Genomic DNA, 20,311 nt, shown 5'->3' with positions numbered 1-20,311 from the left:
TAAGGGCAGATGGCTAGCGTACTCCCTTTGTGGCATCACGTGATCGAAACAACTCCAGTCATCTCGTCGGGGATCGAACCCTTGCGCAAAAGGCAATACCGTCACTCCTGCTGGGGCGTTCTAACCTCGACACCACCAAGGCGAATGCTGTATATTCATGCAGTCCCCTTCCTCGGCCTCCATCTCTGGGTCACTAGTCTCAGGCGTTATTACAGCCGCACACGGAGTGAAGGTGGTTATGTGTTTGGTCCGGCTTCTTTGTCTGTCTGTCTGTCTGTCTGTCTGTGTCTCTCTCTCTCTCTCTCTCTCTCTCTCTCTCTCTCTCTCTCTCTCTCTCTCTCTTGTCTGTCTGTCTGTTAACAAAATTATGAACAGGTGTTGGATGAAATGGCACATAACTTAGCGTAACGGTTTAGGACAGTCAGAGGAACGGGTGATTATTTTTTTGGCTGGAAAAGGTCATAGGTATTAGGTCAGGGGAAAGGTCAGCTTCAAGCAGTTTTGATCCAATATTGACCAAAAATACTGGTGGACAGGCTGATTCAGCTTTGAGAACAGTCACTCAGAGGTAAAGGTCACAGAGCAGGGTTTGACATCCTCATCCAGATCTCTTTCCCATCTAAGGGTGGTTCAAGTATTTGCCAGTGATATAAAATAGACGCTGGAAGACTGCTAATCCTTCCCTGTCTCTCTCATTTCCTTAGGCCTGCCGTGCATACAGGGTTGCGTATCAGGGCACCACCCAGAGTCATAAATGGTTTCCCGAGTTCCAGGAAACCATTCGGCATGTCACTCAGCGTAGAACACCTGTATATCGATGTCAATTTATCCAGACAGCAGCTCGCACTTCCACACACACACACACACACACACACACACACACACACACACACACACACACACACACACACACACACACACACACACACACACACCACCTCGACAGGGACCATTATCATCAAAAGCCATATGCAAACTCGAAGTAATGGAAAGCCTCTCTCAGTCAGCAGAACAGCCATAAAGTCCAGCGTACAAGCAGATCACACAGTAGTTAAACCAGGCCGGGGGGTGATTTTATTATTATTATTATTATTATTATTATTATTTTATCTAGGAACAACTCTGCTTCTAACCTTCATTCCATCACCATCATTTCACCATCACCCCACCAACTTTCAACACCATCCCCCTCCCACACCACCACCATTCTCGGTACCCCATCTTTCCTCACCATCGTTACTCTTTACCACCTCTCCATCACCTCCAAATACCCTTCCTTCCCCACTCCCCACCACTCCAACAGTAATCTCCATCGCTGCTTTCTGTCACGGCATCACAGCTTCCCATCACCACCACTCTCCATCACTACTCATCACCGTTCCAGTCCCACCCCATTCCATCCCATCGTCATTTCCCATTAGTTCTCCATCACTTGCACCACTTCTTCCTCACCACGACCATTCTATCATCACTACTATCATAACACCCACTCCTGTCACCACTACACAATTCCATCACCATCCCCCACCTTTTCCTCCACCATATTCCACCACATAGCACTACACCACTACCACCCCACCACCGCCACTCCCAGCACAACCAGTTCACCACTACATCATCACCACCACATCTCCACACTCATCACCAGTCTCCACCAGTCATCATCACTCACCACTCATTATCACCACCACTCCATCAATCTTTGTCGCACCACACACCATCATTCACACCACTCTGCGTCTCCACTTCTCTCCCCTCCCCCTCACACACACACACACCGCTCTCACCACACCCACATCACTCTCCACCACCCTCCACCACACACCAGCTCCCTTCTCACTTAGTATGGAATTTACTGGCGTTAATTATGAATCGTTGGAGTGAGAAATTAGAGAGAGTATTTTAACTGGGGAAAAAAAAAGTTACCTTGCCTCTCTCTCTCTCTCTCCCCCAGGTCAGTAAAAACACAATCTATCAAAAACATTTATTCTTTACTAATATTTTTACCAGCTCTTCACCCCCAGACACAATCCCAGAGTTTACCCCACCACTGTTTACATGTCTTTATCCCCTTTTGGCACATATTTCTTTTTTCTTTTTTTTCTTTTTTATTTCTTTATTGAAGTATTTAGCTTAATTTCCGTGTCCTTTATTTTGCTTCCTTTGTCTTTATTTTACGTAAGTGTATATATTGTCCTCGAGAATATTTTTGTTTTTCCTTTATTAGTGTCTTTTATTAATTTTCCACTTTATCATATGTTTTTATTTTTTGGGTAATTTTTTTTGGCACCCATGAGCATAATATGAAGTCATTTATTTAACCCTTATATGGCCGTTTATTCTTTAGTAATTTCTAGTTTTTTTTCGTATTTTTTCTTTATATAACGTTTCAGTCTCATTAATTTTCACCGCATTACTTAGTGCTTACCTTAAACTTCTTCTCATTCACCCAGTTCTCTCTTCCTTTCGTTCATGTCACACAGCATCACTCATTTTTCTCCCTTGTCTTCGTCCATATCAAACAGCATCACTCATTTTTCTCCTTCGTCTTCGTTCGGGTCACAGAAGTCTGGAGAATCTCAGAGTCACTAATTTACCTTCACTCACACCTCACTTTCTGTTCCACATATTTTCAAGTTCGTCTTCATTTTGCTTCGAGAATCCTTACATATATCTTTTTCTGTGTTGTTCTCACTTTCTTTCATATTTTTGAGTACGATTCCATTTTGCTTCGAGTTTCCTAACATACTTTTTCTCTGTTTTTTTTTGTTTTCTTACTCGGTACGAAAAGAGGCCACGTGTACAGACCCCTTCAGCCCGAGGACGTCTCTCTCTCTCTCTCTCTCTCTCTCTCTCTCTCTTACATTCTTTCCATCTGACGATTTTCTTCAGCTTGGGATAAAAATTTCGAAAATAGAAGGGGTTAGATAGTCTTTATTAATTTCTTTACTACCAGGGGGTTCTTCTAAGCTCAATAAAATCGTCTGGTAGGAGCGAGAATAGTAAAAAAAAAAAAAAAGCGTCCGCGTAGTGAAGGGATTAATTACTTCATTGAGATGACGTGATTTATTTTGTTTGATGTGTTATTTATTGACTCAGTTATTTATTCATGTATTTATTCATTCATCCATTAGTTTATCTTTTTTTTTATTGGTCTTTCATTTATTTATTTATGTGTTTATTCATTCATCCATTTGTTTATTTATTTATTTATTTTTATTTATTTTCAGTCTCGCCGCCTCCAGTCGATTTAAAGTAATTTATTAGAGCGCCCCTGTAGTTAAAGAAATAAGGAAGGCTATATATATAATTCCTCCAGTTCAAAAAGTGTCTCCTGAGCTGAAAAAATGAAGAGAATAAAGATAAAAAATCACCTCTAAGTAGCAAGAATAAAGTGGCCAAAAATATACGTCCTCGTGGTGAAAGGGTCGACTATTTGTCCTAGTTGCTGTCCTAGTAAACACAAAACTAGTTACGACTTATCATTTTACACCAGTTACAAATGCACTGACTACTGGCTGTTAGTCTACTTGATTCCACTACTTCCAGTTAGCTAGTACGGAGTTGCAGGCTGTCCCACACACTCGATATGATAAGGCGATATGTTGGCTACTTGGAGGTAACGGCAGGGCAGGTTAGGGCAGGGCAGGGTTGAGTAGGACTGGGCAGGGCAGGGCATAGTTGGTAAGGACAGTGGAAAGGACAAGACCAGCAAGGGCACAATGTAGGGTAGGTCAAGGTAGGGCAAGGCAGGGTAGGTTACTCAGAGCAGGGCAGTTAAAGGAAAGGGTAGGTCAGGGAAAAGCATAGGCAAGGCAGGACAAGGCAGGATAGTTCAGATTAAGTGTGAAGTTTACAGTGAAATGTAAAGATGCAGGTGAACCATAATAAAGATTGAAGCACGCGTTTGAAGGCTTTTCAGAATAGAGTGCAAAAGTGTAGTGGTGCTAAGACAAGGCTGAAGAATGTGCAGGAAGGCGTCTGATGGTAGACTGAAAGACACTAACTCTGCCAAGAAAGCATAGAAGGATCAGACTAGAATGAAAGACTGTAGCCGAGCCAGTATGAGGTTGAAGTATGAGTCAGAAGGTGTGTAAGAACAGAATCAAAGGCTATAGTTGAGCTCGGTGAAGTATGTGCTGGAGTATGAGGATCAGGATAGAATGAAAGATTACAGTTGAGCCAGAAGAAGACAATAGGGATCTGAGGTTCAGGTGTCTGCTGGGTAGTTGATCTGGTAGCGACTGAGTTTCTGTAACTGCTTGGCTCCTTACTAACCCCGTCCTCAGTTTGTGTGGTGAGATGTTTACACGAATTTAATGGATGGATCCGGACTCTCAGTGGGTAGGTAAAGGAAGTAGTGAGGAAAGTAGGGGAGTTGATGAGTGGTTAGGATGGAAAGGACTGACACTGAGCTAGGATAAGGTTCTTTGGATTATCTTTTATCACGGTCATCCTGTTTACACAAGAAAACAATTGTTAACAAATATGGGACTCTCATTGGGTACTGATGTTGAATACTGCTGGTCGATATCTGACAGGAAATGTTGACTGGCTAACACATTACCTTAGGACAGTCTTTATCCCTTTAAAAAGAAACTGAAATGAGTGGGTTGATTCGGGTACAGGCCCTACGCATAATTTTTCATCCTAACAGACCAAGTTTCAGATAGAGGTTCCTGGTCAGCGTAGGTGATTCAGTGGGGAGGGTAGTGTAATGAGCCGTAGACTTAGTGAAGACGGATGATGATGTGGGTCAGCTTTGTGGTGGGTGTGGGAGCCGTTTAGTTGCTGCCTCAAGACTCCACCGTTTTGTAGTATATATGATTGTGGGGAGGAGGCGGGGGAGGTTTATGTTGGTGGGGAGGAGGTGTGGGGAGGTTTATACACAGGGACACAGCCTCACTATGGATGCACCGTCACAACGATAAGTTTACCTAACATCCAAACGTTTTATTTTGTCATATACACGTTGAGTATAAAACAGACATTTTTAGGCACATGGCCCCCGTTTGATGAGACAGTTTTATGCCGTAACCACCACTTTGATGGGTTAAGCCGCTGCCCCTATACGAAAAGACTTAGTTAAAGCTACCAGATGCGGCAACCAGTGATCCCTGGGTGGGGTCAAACACTCAGCTTTTCGATTGGTAGCATACACTTTAACCTACTACACCACGACGGCTGTACTTTTTATATTTCCTTGCTCTGTAATAACGCTTGTGTAGCTTTAGCACTAGTATAAGTAACCAGTGGAACGCTGGTGTATGCACTGTGCCGTCTTTGTTGGTGGGGGGTGTGGCAGGGGCAGCTCCGGTATGTGAGGACCGGGCTGGGTGGCCCTGGGGAGTATGGTGTTGGCACGTTGGTGGGGCGTCAGGGCCGGGGCTGATACAGGATCCTATTGGCTACAGAAGGTCCCCGGGGGAGAGGCAGCCAGGGTGGGTGAGAAGGGCCCGCCTGAGTGCCGCCTCTCTGCTGGTGTGGCGGCACCGCAGCAACCACGCACCACCCGCCGCCACCCACACCGCCCCTGCCACGCCGAGTGCCGGCAAGGGCAGGTGTACCAGCAGTGTCAAGTTAGTTAGCAGTACTAACAGTGGCAGCAAAGGCGGGCGGGCCGGTAGGAGAGCAGAGGGCAGAGGTGGAGGGTGACGGGGTTGCAGCCATAGTCCCACCCCACACACCACACACCCTCCCACACACACACCCAGCCCCGCCCACAGCCATGCACCCAGCCCCAGGTGGACTCCGCCCCGCAGCGCCGCCCCTGCCGCCACCACATTGACCATGAAGGTGGCCAGCAGAAACCTGGCCGCCCGCCAGCTGGCCAGACCCGGAGCTTCCACCACTCCGCTGCGCCCCTTCCCGCCCCCCGTCCACTCCACCACCGCCACCTGCCGCGGCTCGCCGTCCCCCAAGGCAGCTGCAGATGGTGTGGACCACCACCCTTCGGGCGGTCGTGGTGTTGGTCGGTACCTGGCTGCCACCACCGCCGCCGCCCCCGCCACACCCATGCTGAGACTGCCCGCCCCCGCCGCCCGCACCAGCAGCCAGGACGACCCCAGCGTGGCGGCCAGGGCGGCCAGGACACCGGTGAGGAGTGCGGCGGGCCAGGGTGTGGCGGTGGGTGCGGCCACACGGCCAAGTGGCCCCGGGGCCAACCCGCCCTGTCCCAGTCCATGCACCACTCGTGACCCTGCCACCACGCCACCTGCAGCCGCAGCCCACAGCCCCGCTGCGCCTCCCACGCCCACCAGCAGACGCAGGGAGGCCTGGGACGCCGCGGGAAACAAGTGGGTGAGGGTGGCGGGCGGGACGAGGGTGGGTGCGGCGAGGGCGGCGGGCAGCAGCAACAGTAGCCCGCCTGCACCCACACCCGCACCTAGCCGCCCCGCTGCACCCCTGTACCCACGCCACTCACCGCCCACCACGCCCACATGGTGTGCCCCGCCCAGACCCACGCCCACCACCGCTGCGCCGCACATGACCTGCAGGATATACACACAACACATTACAACACCGCATTATTGTGCCCTGACCCTCTGGCATCAGTACAGCACATTACCATACTGCAGACTTCCTTGATATACCACTACACCATACTACACAACACCTCAGTGCCACACCATACTACACAACACCTCAGTGCCACACCACACAACTGCATCACACTGTCATACCACGTCAGTTCCATACACACACATACTACACTACGAGTATGTACGACCATACCATACCACCACACTACATGACTATACAAGAGCACCACACTACCGCACTATACTACATCACAGCACCACACTGCAGCACTACACTACACCACAGCACCACACTACCGCACTCAACTACTATCATACGCTCCTTATTTATGGAAAACCTGGGCGCCAGCAAAAACTCAGCAAGAAATCTCCCCCATGGCAACATTTCCACGCCAACACTAATTTCATTTCTGGCCACCATGATCAGTATTTTTCCCTTTTATATATTTTTCCAGACGGCAGATGAAATGAAAATACGTCTGACTTTTGGTATAAATAAACCCCGGATATTTGGCCATTTGTGACTTGCTTTTTCCATTTTCTTTTGCGAATTTAAACTTTTTTGGGGTCACTTTTAAGGCCTTCGATTCGACGACTTTCATTTATTTATTTATTTATTTATTTTTTGTCTCCAGGCGATTTTTTTTTTTTTTTGAGCTGCGGATAAATTTCAAACTATCTGTCTATTAATAGCCAGACGCCTTAATCCCGTAAGGGGTGGCCACAAACATATCGCCTCCATGTCGCCCTGTCCCCTGCCATTACGCTGCCCTTCGCAACTAACGCCCCCCTCATAGGCCTATACTGTATCTCTCCACTCCATCCCTCCATCTCATCCTCGATTTCCCCCTCCTTCTTGCCCCCTGCCACCTCACTCACGTACACTCTCCTCGTTAGTCTCTCGCTCTCCATCCTCTCCACATGGCCAAACCACCTCAGTGCATCTCTCCTAACGCTTTCTATCACACCCACATCTACACCACAACGCTCCTTCACAAATTTGAAACTGGATAGGGATGATATTGCTTTCATTTAATAATCCACTACAAGAGGTGTCCCCAAGGCTGAATATAATCGTCTGGAGATAAGACTTTGGCCCTTATTCTCGATGGTTGAGGAAGCCTCTTAACGCCTCCTTCTCAGCCATTTATTTTTTGGATATGGCTGGTAAATATAATTTTGTACATTATATACAAAGAGTGTGATGATTAGAGTGGTTTAATTGACACAGCAGAGGATAGCAAGGCGCAGTAAGCAAAATAAATCGCTTAGGAAGAGGTGTTAGGGAGCCTCCTCAACCTCCACCTTTAATTTTGACCTTTATCAGTAAAACGCCTCCGGAGTGAGGGTTTGGTGGGTGGGGGGGGGAGCCTTCTTGCTTTACTATCCTTACCTTCAACTTGTAGAATCAGATGTTATAGTGATAGTCTTCTCTGTAACAAGCAGCCTCGAAAGAACTATTAGATCTGTTGCTGTATGCTTTCCTTTGTACTCCTTTGTACACACCACACCACAATACCACACCACACCACACCGCTGATGGCTTATGTATTTCCTAGCTACCCTTAAATAACCACCATTTCTAGTGCAGTGACGACACCGCTTCATAAAAATATAGCAGAAATAAATTGAGCATGTTCATATAATACCGTCATGAGAACACTGGCGCAATTCCGTGACGTCAAGAGTTAGCCGGAAGTTTATCGTTCATATTTAATCCTGAACTGTGTGTGTGTGTGTGTGTGTGTGTGTGTGTGTGTGTGTGTGTGTGTGTGTGTGTGTGTGAGAGAGAGAGAGAGAGAATATAAAGACATCATGGTCGGCTACTGAAGGGAATAGCAGAGCTCATTTCTACTATCACCTTCAATAAATAAAGATCTTTTCTCGTTTGTGTGGTGTAGTGTGGTATGTGTGTGGTGTGGTGATAATGTGGTGTGTGCGGTGGTAGTGTGGTGTGGTGATAATGTGGTGTGATAGGAGTGGAATGTGTGGTGGTAGTGTGATGTGGTAATGACGGTTAAGGGTGGTGTGTTAGTGGTATGGTGTGTGGTGGAGGTATGGTGTGGTGGTACTGTGATGTGGTTGTGTTGTGGTGTGATGATAGCATGGTATTATGGTAGTGTTGTGTGGTAATGAGGGGCTTTGTGCTTCATTAACACTATATCACCCTCATCCATCACGGCGCTCACTCCCCTTACTGCTCCCTCTCCCACACCACACCCCACCACACCACTACCGCCACACCACACCACCACTACGCCACTATCACCATCACACCACACCACACTACGCCACTATCACCATCACACCACACCACACTACGCCACTATCACCACACCATCCCACAGTACCATCACCACATGACCACCCTACCACCACACCTCACACCACCACCACTCCACCACCACCGCAGCACACCACAATTCACCACAGCACAATACCAGGACCGTAGCATACTGACGCCATTGATTAATACAGAACTACATGACTGTGGCCCAAGTTGTGTGTGTCTGTGTGTACCTCTGTGTAACTCTGTAATTCTCTGGCCACCACATAACAGCATCACTACCACACCTCACTACCACAATCTACCACACTACCACACCACAGCTACACACTCTACAACACCTCTCTACCATACTATTTTCACACAGCCACACCATTATCATCAACACTACCACACTCCTACTATACCCCACCATACTACCACGTCCCACCTCTGTACCACATCGCGACTACTACCACACTCCACCACACTACCACAGCTCACATTGTTACCACGCCACACCACAGTCTTAACTACACTACCTCGCCTCACCACCCTACCACACCTCACCACACCACACCACCATTACATCACTACACCACTACATAAACTAAAGCCTGTCGAACCACGAGGACACAACCACACTATGATCATCACAATGCAGTCACACCACCACTTACACAACACTGGCACATCGTTTCTTATTTAACACCATCACACCATCAATATACCATGCTGCAACCAAGCTGACACACTACCACACACCAGCATACTATTTCCACACCACTACTACTGTTACACCATCTCACCATCGTATTAGAGACACACAGCTACGAGTAGGCTATACCATCACACACACACACACACACACACACACACACACACACACACACACACACACACACACACACACACACACACACACACACACACACACACACCACCACCACCACCACATCACTAGCACGTCACCACCACAGTATCACCACATTGGTACACAACACGCACCCACACTGCCACTGCACCATCACAACACATCACTAGCACATCACCACCACAGTATCACCACATCAGTACACAACACGCACCCACACTACCACCGCACCATCACACCACACTCACACCAGCACACCATACTAACCCCTTGGAGTCCATGTGGCATAAATCGCGTCGTTCCGTGCCACACCCCAGCCCCTCCGCCCACCAAGGAGACGCAGCATCCCACCCACGCCCCCACCACGCCCACCACAGCCCCACACACGCCCACACGACAAGCCACCTGGGGGGGGGAGAGATTAGGGGTTAGAGAATCATTATATAAGTTTTAGAATGAGAGGTAAATTTTCTGAGACAAATTAAGGTTGTTAGTGATAGATTGACGAATTAAATGGACCTTTTGGTACTGACAGAGATCGCACCTGGTAGTCGGAAAACAAAATCATCGTATTGAAAGGGGTATATATGAAACTCTGTCTGTCTGTCTGTCTCTCTCTCTCTCTCTCTCTCTCTCTCTCTCTCTCTCGTTACGGCGCCGAGTTAAGGTTACAGGTGCAATGAGTTTAATCCAGCGTCACGTAAGGCAGGGATCAGGTAACAGATTTAAGGTTCTAATCTGTTTAACGCCAAGGTGAAAGAGTTTTTACAGCGCTGAGTTACGAGATTCAGTTACCGTCCTGATTACTACTCTCAGTAACACCTGAGGACGTATTCTCGTGGTATCAGACGGCTCCCTGACACCTCTTCTTTAGTGGTTTATTTATTTTACCTTGAGACACCAGGTAATTGAGAGCGGCGCGTGCTTAGTCGTCGTCTGTTGTTCTTGGAGAAAACGTTGAGCGAAACTATTGCCACGACCTTACCGACCAACCTACAACGCCGGTCCATGCCCCCACCACCATTTCCGCCCATCCCGCCCACTCCTGTCCACCCACCCACCCATTTCTTTGGCGATGTGTGAAAGCCATAGATCGCCTCAACTGCTGGTGAACTTACTACGGCGTTAATCGCAAGACACAATATACTGCACTACCCTCGTTGTTATGCATCACCCATCATCATCCCAGCCCATCCCACCCACTCGTCCCTGGCCACCCCTCCCGGTCCTGAGAGATATGAGTTGACAGAGGCCATCCAGAGACCATTTGCACTGATAGGAACGATTTTTATCACTCTCCTTCGTGGCGTGACCGGATTCTTTACGTCCTGACCTGAGTCGATGTGATGGACCTGAAGCGACCTGAAAGATGCGGACGTATAGATTTAAGCCTGAGTTGACCTGCTTTCCTCTGAGCATGGCTGAAGTGAAACAGAATGGCTGGAATGGTTCTCAGCTGATACGATTAAATGTGGTATCCTAAAGTTGCCTGACTGCATCGATTTGGACTTGAATTATTGATATGGCTCATCCTGAATGCTTGTGAATTATTGATATGGCTGGTCCTGGCTGTATGTGAAGGCCCAGATTAGACACGGCTTTACTTGAGTGCTTCTAACTGGATCATCTGTACACCTTTATGTTGTTCTATTGTACCCGCGATACTCAAACTTCTGCGCTGTACCGGTGCCCTCGTCGCACCAGCCACTGTACTTCTTTGACCAATTTTACTCTCAGTTTCGTATTCACACGTAATCTGTCTTTTCAGTCACTGCACACCGATAGGCTGCTTAACTCGTCCACCACCTCCATCCTCTGCGACATACAACACAGCATATTGTAAGTCACCCCCTTCCCCAGACCATCACTCTGCCTGTTACACTACTTCCATTCACTGCAATCATCATCACAGTAGTCGTAATCCACCCTGTTTCTCAAACTCTAAAACCACCACGTTGCTCTTAACATTTGCTTTCACATTCACAGACTCTCAGTTAAAGTAAGCCACCCTCTCTCTCAGACTCTAAAACCACCACGTTGCTCTTAACATTTGCTTTCACATTCACAGACTCTCAGTTAAAGTAAGCCACCCTCTCTCTCAGACTCTAAAACCACCACGTTGCTCTTAACATTTGCTTTCACATTCACAGACTCTCAGTTAAAGTAAGCCACCCTCTCTCTCAGACTTTAAAACCACCACGTTGCTCTTAACATTTGCTTTCACATTCACAGACTCTCAGTTAAAGTAAGCCACCCTCTCTCTCAGACTCTAAAACCACCACGTTGCTCTTAACATTTGCTTTCTCATTCATAGATCTCAATTTAAGAGTTCTTCCACTAGTAACAATCATCACTACAGCTGAATGCATTATATTGAGGGGTATTTCATGACTCACCATTTATCACCAGGTTCACATCCTTCTCAGCAGCTCTCTCTCGGACCACTCTGATCTGAACAGCCGAGGGGAAAATACACACTCTTGTCTCACCCCAATATTAATGTAAAATATAAAGGGAATGGGACCTGACTTGACCTACTGACTCGACCCTCTGCTTTGACCTGCTGACTTGCCTCTTGACCTGACCTTGACTGATTTGACTCACTGACTTGACCCTTGACCTGACCTTGACTTTGATTTGACCTACTGACTTGCCCCGTGACCTGACCTTGACTGATCTGACTCACTGACTTGACCCTTGACCTGACCTTGACTGATTTGACCTACTGACGACCCTTGACCTGACCTTGACTGATTTGTCTCACTGACTTGACCCTTGACCTGACCTTCACTGATTTGACCTACTGACTTGACCCATGACCTGACCTCGACTGATTTGACCTACTGACTTGACCCTTGACCTGACCTTGGTGCCCGCTAGGACGGTGAGGGTGGATGTGATGACGAGGGCTGCGGCTAGGAGGTCAGGGGTGGGGGCCAGGTAGGGGGAGGGGGGCAGAGGGGGCAGACCCGACCCCCACACGCTCACATTGACCCCCGCCGACCGAACGTACTCGCTGCCACCACGTCCGGCTGAAAAGGGTTACATAGACCATACAGATCAGGCGGTCCTTAATAATAATAATAATAATAATAATAATAATAATGATAATAATGATAATAATAATAATAATAATAATAATAATAATCGTCTTCTCGTTTGACTGTGAGGGAGGGAGGTAAAGAGAAGTGAGTTACACAGACCACACAGACCTTACGGGCCTCTTAGTGGTCTGGCCTTGATACTAAAATAGGTAATGTCATGCAGGACTGAAATAATTTGGGGAAATTTTATAGGAATGACGAAATTAGTATTGACAATGAAGCTATTAATTGTAGAGTAGAAATAATACTGTCATACTTACATACATACTTACAGAGAGAGAGAGAGAGAGAGAGAGAGAAAGACAGACAGACAGACAGAGATTGATATTCGTGAAAGGGAAAGGGAGATATGAAACGAAAACGCTAGAGTGGGTGAATTCAGAGAGAGAGAGAGAGAGTATCCTGTGTCTGTGAATGAGAGAAATATACAGCCCTAATTACCATATACTAATAATTACAGTCATCAAACGACTGAATAATAATAATAATAATAATAACAATAATAATAATAATAATAATAATAATAATCTCCCTCCGTTCACTATCCCGTTTCCCGACGCACTTCGGGAAAAAAACACTTCACCACCATAATTCATCGGTCTACTCCGGGATTGTAGCGCCCTAGTGAACGCCTGTGAGTTTCATTTCTTGCCCTCAGCGCCCCCCCCCCCTCAATGTAAAAATAAGGGTAGCGGCGAGCCCTGTTCCCCCCCCCCCTGGTATATTGCAAGGGGAGACTTTGATGTTGCTCGTCTGCCCCCTCCCACACCGACAGGACGTGATGGGCTGGTGTGGTGGGGGTTTGTGGGGTGGGGGAGGTGGAGGGAGTGGGGTGGGGGAGTGGGAGGAAGTGGGGTGTTGTGGGGATGGGGGGTAAAGAGGGGACAGGGAGAGATGAATGAGACATGAGAGAGAGAGAGAGAGGAGAGGAGAGGGTGATGATTCGGATAAGGGAAAGGAGTGAACGGGGGGAGGAGGGGTGTGTAGGGGGGGCGGGTCGGGGGAGGGGAAAGAGGGGTCCAGGAAGGAGAGCGCTGATTAGGGTGAAAAGCGAGGGGAAGGGAAGGGACGATTGGACTAAGGGTGAGGGGAGGGGAGGAGGGGAAAAGAAGGGGAAGTGGGGGGAAGCAAAATACACGTAGTTGATGATCATAGGAGTTAGATGAGAGAGGGAGGGGGAGAGGGAGAAGGTTGGGGGAGGGATCTCGTATGTGTGTGTGTGTGTGTACAGGTCTTTCCTCAGTTCAATATAATTGACTGGGGCAGTCTGATTGAAGTGGAAGAGGTCATCGTAGTGAAGGGGTAAATACTTGTTTTAAAAGGGGTATTGAAGGAAGAGAAGGAAGTGGAGAGAGGGAGGATGGGGTGAAGTTAGGGTGGGCGTTGCGAGTGAAGGGATGGGGTTAAAAAAAAAAAATATATATATATATATATATATATATAGATATATATATATATATATATATATATATATATATATATAGAGATATAGATAGATAGATAGATATAGATATATGTATTTATATATATATAGAGAGAGAGAGAGAGAGAGAGAGAGAGAGAGAGAGAGAGAGAGAGGCTAGATATAGGAGTTTAGAGTGAACGAGTAAGATAAGAAAGAGAGCATGGCGAAGTGGGAGAAGGGAGGGTGGGAGGAGATGAATTGGTGAGGGGGGGAGAGGAGGAAGAGAGGGGGGGATAAGGGGAGGGGTAGGGGGTGAAGGGGAGGGGACTGAAAATGTACAGTAGTGTATGGGTGAAGGAAAAGTGCTGAGAGGAAGGGTGGGGGGGTTAGGGAAGAGAGAGGATGTGAGGGGAGAAGAGGAGGGTGAGGGGAAGGGGGAGAGAGGAGGGGATGTGAGGAGAGGAAAGGATACAGCACATAGATGGCTTTGGTGTTTTCCTTGAGGTGCAGATGAGAGAGAGAGAGAGAGAGAGGAAGCAAAACATGGAATACTGTGGTGTGTTTATTGATGTCTAGATCCTGTAGGTGATGGGGAGGGAGGTATCTGGGGAGCAGAGGAGGGAAGAGGAAGGAAAACATGAGGGAGTTTTGATGTGGTCATTGAGGTGGAGGTGAGTGGGGAAGTGGGGTGGGGAGGTAGGAGGATGAAGGTGGGGTTGGGTGGCAGGTGGATGAAGGTTAGGCTGGGGGTTAGAGGGATGAAGGCGGAGGTGAGAGTATGTGAGGTGAGAGAGCCAGGATCATCGTTTCGGGGAACAGGTAAGTAGAGGGATAGTGTGAGTCGCCTGGTCATATATTTCCCAACATAAAGGCGTCCCTCTCCAACACCCTCAGTAGCTATTTATACAGACTAACGCCACACCAGACGCTTTTGTGCAGCTGAGGGAAATCCAGGCAGACAAAGGATTCTCTCAAATGTGTAAATATGTTCTGAATCACGCACATCAAGAGTTTTATTAATTTATTTTTCATCTTTTACTGAGAAGATTGATTTTTTTTTTTCTTTTTGATCTTGTCTGTGAGTCGTTTTTTCGCTGACATGGGAGACGTCGTGGCACATCTACACAAGCGATTTGGTCTGCTTGTTGCGCCTTCATTATTAACTACTCGTATCTTATATAATTTTCATGTCAACACTGCATAGTTTGCATTAGTGACACATACAAGAGGATATTAAGGGGTATTTAGTGTGTGTGTGTGTGTGTGTGTGGTTGTTATGACTACCACCCAGCACATAACACTTGAGATATGCGTGGAGCTCAGAGCGAGTCAGTTTAGCACTATATATGCAGTGGTGTAGGTGGGGGAGGGGTCATAAAGGGTCATGTTCCCGCCCCCCGTAACACACACACACACACACACACGCACTCTCGTATAGAAATTTTTGTTTACTTCGTAGTGACATAGTATGCTAACCACCAATTATTTTCGCCTTACCTGTTAATTAGATAGACTATTATGAGAACCGCATCGTATTTTGAAAAACCTGGATACGTCATTATACCTTTTCTGGGAATATAATGATACGGTCGTGAATGTCGGTAATTTTGATTTACTGTTTTTGATTTGTAGTGTTTTGGGTTGGGAGTGTGACCCCTCCTCCCACTAAAACATCGCCATGGCAGCGTTCTTTTTCTGTGTGTGTGTGTGTGTGTGTGTGTGTGTGTGTGTGTGTGTGTGTGTGTGTGTGTTCAAGGGGCTGTTTACTAGTGTGGATGTATGCTTGTGTGAAGGTTCCTGTGTGTGTGTGTGTGTGTGTGTGTGTGTGTGTGTGTGTGTGTGTGTATCTTAAATCCTGATTCTGGATTCTGCTGTCCTCGATGTTGTTTTTTTATTGATTTAAATGATAGCTGTGTGTGTGTGTGTGTGTGTGTGTGTGTGTGTGTGTGTGTGTGTGTGTGTGTGTGTGTGTGTGTGTGTGTGTGTGTGTGTGTGCGCTATGACTCACACTACCTGTAAATCCTGTTTTGTCTCAGTACATTAGCATTTCTGAGTCACCTGTGGTATGCATTTCTTTGGTGTTTTATGTGTCCGATTCCAGGTATGCATTTGTGTGTGTGTGTGTGTGTGTGTGTGTGTGTGTGTGTGTGTGTGTGTGTGTGTGTGTGTGTGTGGTTCTGGGTATAGGATTGATAGTCCGTTCCCTGTCGCCCAACAATTCTCCCACGTTCCATATAACTTCGAATACCACACCTTCGACACTAATTCCCACCGTCCATATTGAATCCATGCCAAGGTTATCTATTTGGGGATTGGTGTGATAGATTTTTTTCTGGGGGGGTTGGGAGGATGCTTATGACGTGTCGGTGGTTGGAAGATGATGATGATGATGATGATGCTGATGGCTGTGATGATGCTGATGATGATGATGATTCCAGTGTTGTGAGTGCCAACCGGCCTCCATATCTATACACATACAAACCATACCGTATTGTAGGTTTCATAAGAGACATCCCAACACCTCATCCTGAGCGATTTATTTTACACAATACTCGTTAACATTCTCTAGTTTGTTATTGATATCGTTTTTATATCTACACATTCCGCCTCAGTAATACATAAGGGGATACTGAGACGTGCAGAATAACTCGCTTAGGGATTGGTGTCAAGAAATCTCCCATCCCACCTTCAGTTTGACTCATGAGGAGGTCTGTGGAGAGCTATTACACGTCCTCCGCTTCTTTGTTCTTTCTTCCAGACGCCTCTTCATCTTGGCTTCATTCTTTGATTTCTTCGTCATTTCTCCTGACACGTCGTACAATTGTTTCTTGGGTCAAATCTCCAGACACCTTTTCTCTCTCTCTCTCTCTCTCTCTCTTTCATTCATTCTTTCTTTCTTTCTCACTTTCTTTTATTTAGGTCTTTTAAAGGGAGTAGTAGGTAGAGGGGGGAGGGGGTAGCAGAGGATGAGATGGAAGGATGGAGTGGAGAGGTGTATGTAAGAGAGGAGGGTGTGTGCTGGGGGAAGGGCAGCGGAATGGCGGGGGACAGGGCGACGTGTAGGCGATTTGTTTGTACTACCCATTACGGGATTAAAGCATCTGGCAATAGATAGATAGTAGGCTCAAAGGTCATCCCATATAAACACGATGATTTCTAGGTCCTATATTCTGGTTTCATCATTAACCATCCCGGAGTTTTGCACAGAAGCATATTAAAGTACTCTAGCTGCGTGGAGACCATTTTGCATTCCCCTGGGAGTCTCGGTAGTATTTTTTTTCCAAGTTGTATTACTCCCGCTGGTGAAATTTCCTGTTTTAGATATGCTGTGAAGTGGCAGATCCAGTGTAACATGTTTTCATCGTGTGTGTGTGTGTGTGTAGTTTTTTTGTGTGGGTAGTATGTTTCTCTTTGTGTAATGTGTGTGTGTGTGTGTGTGTGTGTGTGTGTGTGTGTTGTGTGCAGATAGCGTCATAAGAGATAGAGGGAGAGTGTGTGACGTCAGAAACAACAATAGCCAACTTTAATGCCCGCGTCACAATGCGTCACCGTATCCCACACACACACTTAACGGGAAATGTGTTGCGTGGGGTTTTGTGTGTGTGACGTGTACCGTAGTCGTGTGGGTGTGTTTGTGGCCGTGATTAAGGGAAGTGTGTGTGTGTGTGTGTGTGTGTGTGTGTGTGTGTGTGTGTGTGTGTGTGTGTTTGATTATTTGAGTGTTGAATATATGAATGTCTAAGTATATTGTGCGTCTGATGATTTACAAAAATATATATATAATGATAGATGGATAGATGGTAGATAGACTGATTGAGAGAGACAGAGAGAGAGAGAGAGAGAGAGAGAGAGAGAGAGAGAGAGAGAACCAGCCAACTCACCTATCGCCGTGATAAGCACCAAATCAGTGAAGAACGCTGATCCCACCAACACAGCCGGAAGTTCCCCCAGGTGAGCATACACCTGGTTCACGACCCCTGTTCCGCCCCCTTCCGCCCCTGCCGCCCCCCCTGCTGCGCCCCCTGCATCCTCCACCCCTGTGCTAGCTCCTCTCCTCTCCAGCTCAGCACACACCGCTCCTGTGGGGTTAAAAAGAGAAGACTTGAGAGAGGTTTTGTGGGTGGGTAGTGCGTGGACGTTTTGAGGTAGAGTTTGGTTTGTGTGGTTTTGCATTCTGGATTCAGTCTCTCTCTCTCTCTCTCTCTCTCTAACACATGTTGAACAAAAACCTGCAGTATATACATAGATACATACAGCATCTTACATACTCCTGTCATATCTAACACACACACACACACACACACACACGCACACACACACACACACACACACACACACACACACACACACGTATAGCCTACATGCATGCCTACATATTAATACACACACACACACACACACACACACACACACACACACACACACATACACACACACGTACTCTTATCGCCTACATGCATGCCTACATATTAATACACGCACACACACGTACACACACATACCGGGCGATGTTGAGATGCATACACCAGATATGAGAGAGAGAGAGAGAGAGAGAGAGAGAGAGAGAGAGAGAGAGAGAGTTAAGGGGGACACAAAAGGGAGAAAGAAAGAGATAAAGAGTTTGAAAGAGAGTGAGAAAGTGAGATAGGGAGTTGCAGGAGGAGGGGGATTGAGAGAGAAAGAGTCAGATTTAGGAGGCAGGGATGTGAGAATCTTTGGAACGATTTCTGCGGATTTTGCTGAGCTCAGGGAAAGAATTGCCGTCACACAGCTTCCGTTGGGGCGATCGCAGGCTCATCTCAGTGTGATCCCGGTGGACTGCAGGCTCACGTTCCCCCTCTGCAGTCCACCATTCTCCTTTCGGGGGATAGGGCGGGAGTTGAGGGACCTTTATATGACCGGGTCACAGAGTTAAAATTTCTTATAGTCTCACCTAGGTATTTACCTGCGCCACTTCTTTAACATTGATCTGCTTCACTTCTTTAACATTGATCTGCTCCACTTCTTTAACGTTTCCTGTATTTCCTTCTTGTTATCATTAGACGGTTTTCTTCGCTTCAGGATACGCTTTTTTTAACTGGAAGGGTTATATATCGCCTTCTCGAACCCCCCCCCCCACTCCCTGCTAGAGGTACCTTCCCCTGCTGAGTAAAATCGTCTGGTGTAAGTGAGAGTCAAGCGAAATATAAATCATTGGAGGATACGGATTTAAAACTGAGTGTAGGGATTTAAAGGGAAAGGTACATCATTGGAGGGTAGGGACTTAAAACTTGAGGTGTAGGGATTTAAAACTGAGTGTAGGGATTTAAAAGGATACATCATTGGAAAGTGGGGATTTAAAACTTGGAGTGTAGGGATTTAAAACTTGGAGTGTAGGGATTTAAAAGGAAAGATACATCATTGGAGTGTAGGGATTTAAAACTTGGGGTGTAGGGATTTAAAACAGAGTCCAGGGATTTAAAAGGATACATCATTGGAGTGCAGGGATTTAAAAGGAAAGATAGGTCATTGGAGTGTAGGGATTTAAAAGAAAGATACATTATTGGAGTGTAAGGATTTAAACCCTGGAGTGTAGGGATTTAAAAAGAATGCTGCATCATTGAAGGTAAAGTCTGAATGTCAAAGGGCAAAGATCCGTGACCCTAAGGCACGTGACGTCACCAGGTAGACGTAAATAGAACATGCGTGTGATCAGGTGAGAACAGGTGGTGCACCTTGATTCTCTCTCTCTCTCTCTCTCTCTCTCTCTCTCTCTCTCTCATATTCCTGTACGTACACACCACCGCTTCCGGCACCGCTGACCAGTTTCCCCCCCACCCCTCCTACACACACACACACACACACACACACACACACACACACACACACACACACACACACACACACACACACACAGGTTCCTTGTAACTAGTGCCTCAATTTCTCTAGATTCTCGTTCATGTTATTTGCTTAATCATCTTCATCATCATCATCATCATCATCGTCGTCGTCGTCGTCATCATCATCATCATCATCATCATCATCATCACATTAAGCGAGTGTGAATCCAGCGATGATAGAGGCGGGAGAAGAGAACATGCCTGAATATTTGACTGGACAAGAGGATAAAAAGGTGAAATA

The 20,311-nt window shown here is 46.7% G+C and overlaps 1 protein-coding gene across 1 annotated transcript in view; it reads right to left on the bottom strand.

Annotated features, from left to right (window-relative positions):
* Positions 1-5,408: 5,408 nt before the first annotated feature.
* LOC145407236 (uncharacterized) overlaps positions 5,409-20,311 on the bottom strand; it is a 54,739-nt gene continuing 39,836 nt past the window's right edge. Inside the window, exons 4-7 of the mRNA XM_080278271.1 lie at positions 18,073-18,270; positions 12,491-12,714; positions 9,950-10,087; positions 5,409-6,491 (exon numbers count right to left, since the gene is read on the bottom strand). Of these exons, the coding sequence (XP_080134397.1) occupies positions 5,409-6,491; positions 9,950-10,087; positions 12,491-12,714; positions 18,073-18,270 (1,643 nt within the window). The remainder of the gene's footprint in view (positions 6,492-9,949; positions 10,088-12,490; positions 12,715-18,072; positions 18,271-20,311) is intronic.

Source organism: Coenobita brevimanus, chromosome 72 (assembly GCF_032717465.1).
Source record: "Coenobita brevimanus isolate Jiangsu-jjx chromosome 72, ASM3271746v2, whole genome shotgun sequence".
Taxonomy (NCBI): Eukaryota; Metazoa; Arthropoda; class Malacostraca; order Decapoda; family Coenobitidae; genus Coenobita; species Coenobita brevimanus.
The sequence above is the reverse complement of the archived record's forward strand: the minus strand, read 5'-3'. Positions and strand labels throughout refer to the sequence as shown.